Source organism: Triticum urartu, chromosome 7 (assembly GCF_003073215.2).
Source record: "Triticum urartu cultivar G1812 chromosome 7, Tu2.1, whole genome shotgun sequence".
In the NCBI taxonomy this organism is placed as follows: domain Eukaryota; kingdom Viridiplantae; phylum Streptophyta; class Magnoliopsida; order Poales; family Poaceae; genus Triticum; species Triticum urartu.
Window position 1 is genome coordinate 539,552,617 of NC_053028.1, and position 6,756 is coordinate 539,559,372.

The 6,756-nt window shown below is 44.6% G+C and overlaps 1 protein-coding gene across 2 annotated transcripts; it reads left to right on the top strand.

The window, feature by feature from the left end:
* Positions 1–342: 342 nt before the first annotated feature.
* Positions 343–6,532, top strand: LOC125521721 (proteasome assembly chaperone 3). Of its 2 annotated transcripts, none has more exons than XM_048686785.1 (7): positions 343–689; positions 901–948; positions 1,043–1,089; positions 4,015–4,081; positions 4,161–4,204; positions 6,056–6,107; positions 6,305–6,532. In XM_048686785.1, the coding sequence occupies exons 1-7, from the start codon at positions 612–614 to the stop codon at positions 6,353–6,355; spliced, it is 387 nt and encodes a 128-aa protein (XP_048542742.1). In that variant the 5' UTR covers positions 343–611; the 3' UTR covers positions 6,356–6,532. The 2 variants fall into 2 exon arrangements, with proteins under 2 accessions (XP_048542742.1, XP_048542741.1); XM_048686784.1 differs by having other exon boundaries at positions 347–689; positions 6,050–6,107.
* Positions 6,533–6,756: the final 224 nt, after the last annotated feature.

Genomic DNA, 6,756 nt, shown 5'->3' on the forward strand with positions numbered 1-6,756 from the left:
GACCACATGACGGAAAATTTAACTTATGTCTACAGGTAACAAAATCTTCTAGCCTTTGTTGCATTGTGGTTGTCGCGGGTTTGATTGCCCCAATAGAGAACAAACGAAAAACTTGTTTGACATAGGATGGGCAGACGAAATTACGATGGTAAGAAATGTTTCTTCTTTATTAGCAAAAAAAAAAAGAATGGCATAGATAGATATAGATTTTTTTAGGGGGGAGTATAGATAGATATCGATGACACGTTGCCTCATTTTTTGTTTTTTTCTGTTTATAAACGGGCCCCGGCGGGCCGGGCCACGCTGTGCCAGGCACGTTTAAGGGTGGGCCGTGCCCGGGCCGGCCCGCTGGCTTTGCCCCTTCGCATTGCCGTCCTCCTCCCTCGTTCCGATCTCCTCTCCCGAGTCTTGTCCTCGCTGACTCCCGAGCCTGGCGCCGCCACAGCCACGCCGCCCAGCAGTTCTTCCCTCCCCAGCTCCTCTCCTCCTTCCCACTGTCTGCCTGCCTCCAATCCGTCCGGCTGGTTCCGGATTTCCAATCGATCCTTCTAACAGCAGCAGCTTCTTCTCCCCTCTGCGCACGCGGTTCCCCGATCCGCTTGGTCTCGCAGATGGAGACGCCGGCAGGTTCCGCGCAGGCAGGCGGCCGCTTCCCCCTGCCGCACAGGTCCCTCTCCTTGGACATCAAGGTCTGCTGATCTCGCTCGCTCCAGCAACATCACCAATCTTTTCTCCCTGATATCGTAGTTTCCGTAGCCTGCACTTTCTTTTTCCGGGGGATCCGTAGCTTCCACTCTGTTGGAATTAATCTACGCACTTCTCTGGTCGATTTTAAGAGAAATCTAGTACTATCACAGTGGGAGTTAGTATAACTTGCTTCTGTCTGTCTGGGCTGTACAGGGCAACAAGACTGACATTGTCATCAGCAGATACGAGGATAACTTTCTGGTGAGTTGCGAGTTCATAGGCCGTATTTGATTTGATTGAATGCTGATTTTCACATGTGAGAGATGCTCAGCTGTCCACGTTACTGTACTGGCAGGTCATCGTGACGCAGATCGGATGCATGGGAACCATATTAGCTGCTAAGTAAGTTCTTGATTCTCATTAGCATGTATAGTTTGGTATATCCCGGTCAAAAAAAAATGCAGAGTTTGCCCTATGTTTTTGCATCATCAGTTCTGCATATGTGGTCGCCCCCTCCATGTACATGTTGATATTTGGAAGTTCCAGGTCTAGCTGATCTTTAGTGCTACGACACAAATTATCTGTTTGTGTGGTTAATCATCTAGTCTAGTACCAAAGAAAGCTGCAAAACTATCGAGCCGTTCTGTAGTCTTGCTGTAAATGTCATGTCATAACTTTCAGGTTTATATTTGTGCTATATCTTTCATTATTACCTCAACATGATAGATGATTGGTTCTTGCATATTATTCTGTGTCAACTAAGGGGTGAAAAAGAAGTGTACTGGATGTTTTGTACTGGTAACAGTTTATGGAATTAAGGCATTACCATTGCGAATAATGCTTTCTGTGCACCGCGTCCACTGGTATGCATATCCAGTCCATTGGTCCGCATTGGGATCACACAACCGCAGTTATGACGCTGTGTATATGTTTCGTTTCCTGCTATAGGAATGCATGTATTACAAACGTTAGCGCCCCGTACTGGCACACCTGGGCCACCGGATCGAGTGCCAGGTTTCGCACGAGGCAGAAACCTTGAGCGACTGAGTACCCTGAGCCGGCACAAGAAGCAAGCTACTGGTTCGTTTGAAATCTTTTAAAAGACGCCATTGTTTTGATCTAACCTGCTGAACGTGCATTATGAAACTAATCAATCAGTACCATTTTGTGGAAAAAAATGCGTGATGTGGTTGGGAGTGATTAGGCACCATTAGGACATTCAAAATTACTGCAGCAGGACCAGTCAACTAACAAAACTGTTTAGCTAGGCAACCAACTATTTTAAGCTTGAGCATTAGTGCACCAGCAAAAAGAAAAAGCTTGAGCATTAGTGGGGAGTATTAACGCATGCAACAGTGGTTTAACTACTACTCCCTCCGTTCCAAAATAGATGACTCAATTTTGTACTAACTTTGTACTAAAGTTAGTACAAAGTTGAGTCATCTATTTTGGAACGGAGGGAGTATACTCCAGTAAGGCATGCATGGCTGAAATCAAAATGACGGTCGGGAGATTATTTAGGCGGATCACTTGCTAATTCGGCTTCCAAACAGAGGACTACTAATCCATTATTTACACTAATTAATTGGTAATACTATTTTGGCTCCCGAACAGAGCAGTACCAGCAGCTTGAGTTGGTGGGCTGCATGCAGAAATTAATCGTCCGTCCTGTACGAGAACCAGTATCATCGACTAAACCAGAACCATACCGTCAATTTTGCAAGTAATTCCCCATAAAAAAGCAATTCTTTTTTTGTTTGAACTGATCAGAACCAAGGTCTGAAGCACTTCATAAGCAAGAAGCGCCAGCACATATTTTATCAGACCAGAGGTCTTAAGCAAGAACTGTAAGTTTGCAAAGAAATTAGACAGTTTTTTCGAACTTGATCGAAACCAGGACTGGAGTGATTCAGCAACAAGTGCCAGTAGTGGAACATCAAACCAGTCTATCTAATCCTGATACATAGTTTCAAACCTGTTAGATATGGAACAAATAATTAAAAGATGTCGTGTTTTTCTTGTGGGTTAACACTCAACACACCAGATTCAGATTCAAATTTTGAATCTGCGTTCCGATAAACAGTAAGTGAAAAAATTAACTGCCCACTGCATATACCAAAATTTAACAAGTAGCAGTACAGCCTGGAAACAGTGTTGGCCCCCAGCGGCAGATTGGGGCCAATATTGACACGCTCCATTCTCCCGATTCTACCCCACCGCCCAACAATTACTGTTCTTCTTCCCCGAGTCAGACGCACACGGCACACCCACCAGAACACCACAACCCGCCGGAAAGAAACTCGACCCTGCAATAGCACGCTGAAAGGCCACGGCTTAGGCCTGGAAAATACGGTCGCGTCACAAATCTGCAGGTCGGCTGCTCCCGCAAGGCCGCAACCCACCCGGATCAAATCAAAGAAATAAATGGAGCAAAATTTGATACATGCAAAGCTAGCACCTGTGGACAAGAACAGCCATGGATTCAAAACCATCAGCGGAGGAAAACATTCAAACAGAACACATAAACTGGCCATGACGAGCCGACATGATGGGAAAGAACTCACCTGATCGGAGCTCGCGAGGTGGACGACGGTCTCCCTGCCACTGGATTTGGAGTTTCGACCCTTCCGTGTTGACTGCTTCCGGTGGATCTGGGCGAAACTTAATGGAACCGGCGGCGGAACCGAGTCCCGCTTGAGAGACACGAGGACCTTGCCGCAGTCAGTTCGCGGTGGTGCCGTAGATTGAAGGAGAGCAGAGCGTTGGCGTGGTGCCCGAGCCGAGATTGAATGTGGCCGCGCCGTTTTCCAGGCCGCGGCTAGGAGTGTGCGTCGTCGGTGGAAACGCTCACCCAGCGGATTTGCACCAAGAATGGCTTAGCGACGCTGGTCGTCGGCTCGTCGCCGGCAAGCACGAGAGCGCCGCACACCATGAGAGAGAGAGAGAGAGAGAGAGAGAGCTCAGGGGCGGTGGTCGGGTGGGGGTTTCGGGCGATAGTAATGGGAAGGGTCCACGCAAATTTTCTTTCCATGTCAGACGAGGCTCGTTTTGTGCCGGCACATATCCCCGTCCGTGGAAGGCGACCCGATGCACGCATCTTAGACCGTTCGCGTATGAACAAACAAACTAATACGATGTGTATATGCTTGTACAACTGTTCAATATCCCAGGCTGGTACTGATAGTTACCATCTCAAAGCGAGAACGCACGCGCAAGATACCGTGCACACATGCCGCCGTGCGTAAAACTCCGTTCTAATTACCATTGTCATTTCTTTACTTGAACTCTTGTGCTGCATTCTTTACTAACCCTTTCCTTCCTGAATAGGAAAGATGAAAGTGTTTTCTCTGATCCAACCTACAATGTATCTGTTCTTTTTGGGAAGAGGGATGAGGTATTCTCATCAGAACATCCATATTGTCAGGCCTGATTGTGGACACATCTAATGACTCTGCATAACGTTGTGATTGCAGCCACTCCTGCTAGCTTGTGCACGTCAACTTATCGAGCATATAAGGTTTGCATTCTTAACCATCTCATCTTGCTATCTGCTGTTTCCCCCATCTTTGATTAGTTTTTCAAGTTTTTGTCTGTGTACCTGTCAAGCACCGTTAATAACTGCATGTAATTTTGGATGAGGAGTTCCATGTGGGACAATGCATACCTATGGCCCATCAATTGTTCCGTTTAGTCATTGGTTAGGCTGTACTGGCAACAACATTGAAAGCAAGCAGCAATAAGCTCCTCTTTTTTAACACTGTTGTTGAATTTCCGTGCAAATGTTCTCCAACACCCTTCAGTGTTGTAAGGATTAGACTTAAATGGGCAGCATTGTTTAAAAAAGCCATGGTAATCCAAAACCGTAGTATTTCAATGCGGGCAAGCAGTACTCCATTTCTCTAAAACCGCTGATTTTCTTTGTTTAAGCAATACTACTGGTGCGTTTGGCGGTGCTGTTTTACCACACTGCTAACGGCCGCCGGCTGCATGTGGCCTTACCATGCACGAGGTCAAAATGTCTTCACCTAGATGCTACAATCTGTAGCAGGCTAGAGTTATCAATTGTATGCACACGTATGTAATCTAGCACATGGATTCACCGATTCACGCATAATCTTTGCATGAGTTGTTGATGTTTCAGGATTCAACTAGCGCACCTATATATCCTGCCTATACGTCCATGTGCTTCCAGCCGGGGCAAAATAGTTTGCGAGTGTACGTGCGTTTTAGAATTGATCGGCAAATTAGTTTAACTTGCTGTGTACGACTTTGCTTCTAGCTATTGGCTAGCTAGCCTTCTGCGTACGAGAGTGCTCCAATGACCCCAATCGGTCTACTGCACCAATCTTCGTCCGAGACTTGCTACTCGTCGGAAAATAATTGGCAACCAAGGAGTCGATAAAAGCGTGCAAGATCACTAAAAAATAATTTGTGTTGCCATCCCATCTAGGGATGACATCTCTAACCTACATGCAGCCCCTTACGGCAGGGTTGCAATCATTAGACTGAACAGATAAGGACGGGATATAGAAGGTGAGCTTGATTCGCTTATGGCTGCAAGGGAGAGATGAGCTCGCAGGTGACGATGGTCGGAAGGACCTAAGAGACGGACTAAACGCAAGCTAATCAAACTGAAACGCCTAATAATCAGGAGATAGAATACAATTCATTTACCAGATAACAGACAAAGGAAAAATAGTAGGCGATCGCATCTGATCTTCTTATAGAGTAATTCATTTAAAGGCTATGCGTGAATTCAGGTATTAGATTACATACGTGTATATATAAGCGATAACTCTAGCCTGCTACAGATCCTAGCATCTAGGTGAAGACGTTTTGACCTAATGCATGACAAAGCTGCATGCAGCCGGCGGCTGTTAGCATGGGTTGGTTAAAATCTGTAGTAAAACAGCACCGCCAAACACACCGGTAGTATTGCTTAAACAGAGAAAACCATGGTTTTAGGGAAACGAAGTATTGCTTGCCCACACATTGAAATACTATGGTTTAGGATTACCATGGTTTTTTTTAAACAAAATGCTGCCAAACTAGGCCTTCAGTTTTTGTTTCATCCAAACACCTCAAAGTTTATAATACAATGATTTTTCAGAAACCACGGTATTTCCCAAAAACTGCAAAAATACTTTGCATCCAAGCGCACCCGTAATATTTTCTTCACCCTATAGTTTTTGTGCCAATTTTTATACTGAAGTTAGTACCCAACCCGTACAGGTTCGCTCATAGGGCTGATATACCACATGCCATTTGCCTACATACGCATGCACAAATGACTTACGTATCAGGGTTGGTTAACTTTGTCTCACCGTTTTGTACTTATATTGTTGTTATACTTGTTTTGAAGTGGTAGTGGCTCAGCTCGGCCGTTGGTGATCTCTCTTGGTTTGAAAGATCATTCCCAGGTAAGAATTGAAACAATTTCCATGTTATGATTGCCATATTATGTGGACCATGTACAATTGATCTTTACTTTTCAGAACCCCTAGAAATTCTCATGTACTATTACTGCTGTACATATCACTGAGGACAGTTTGTCATTTTGCTTTCGATCCAATAGTATTATAAATGTATGTCTGATACAATTACGACAATTTTGTAGGGAACATTGAAAGATGTAGTTTCTGCCATTGTTGACAACCGCCTATGGTGATAACTTTGCAAAGGTTGGGATGGGCACATAAATGTTCAGTTCATTTACAGAGACATTGACATACACAAGCTGTCAGAGCAAAATCGGCCCTCCCTTATCATGCATGAATCTCTAGAAATTATGTAATTAGAATTTATTCCAGATTCAGTTATCATGAGATGATTTTCCCCACTAAAATGCCTAATGATCAATATTTCCCTAATGTAACTTGAGGGGTTGCGACTTGAAACCTATTCAATCATAAAAAATAGCCAATCATGTCCGATGAAGAAATTGCTTCTCAGGTAGAACAGTATATACAAAAAGAAAACTTACAACAGTACAGTAGTATGAACACCATGAATGAAATTGCTAAATGTGAGGAAACGCCATGAAATATGAAGACTGGGAGATAACTAGCT

Bases quoted from the DNA above. Each gene is read 5' to 3' on its own strand.
- LOC125521721 (XM_048686784.1), top strand. From the start codon at position 612: ATGGAGACGCCGGCAGGTTCCGCGCAGGCAGGCGGCCGCTTCCCCCTG. The intron at 690-900 runs GTCTGCTGATCT...TGGGCTGTACAG, and splicing joins CCCTCTCCTTGGACATCAAG to GGCAACAAGACTGACATTGT. The intron at 949-1,042 runs GTGAGTTGCGAG...CTGTACTGGCAG, and splicing joins GATACGAGGATAACTTTCTG to GTCATCGTGACGCAGATCGG.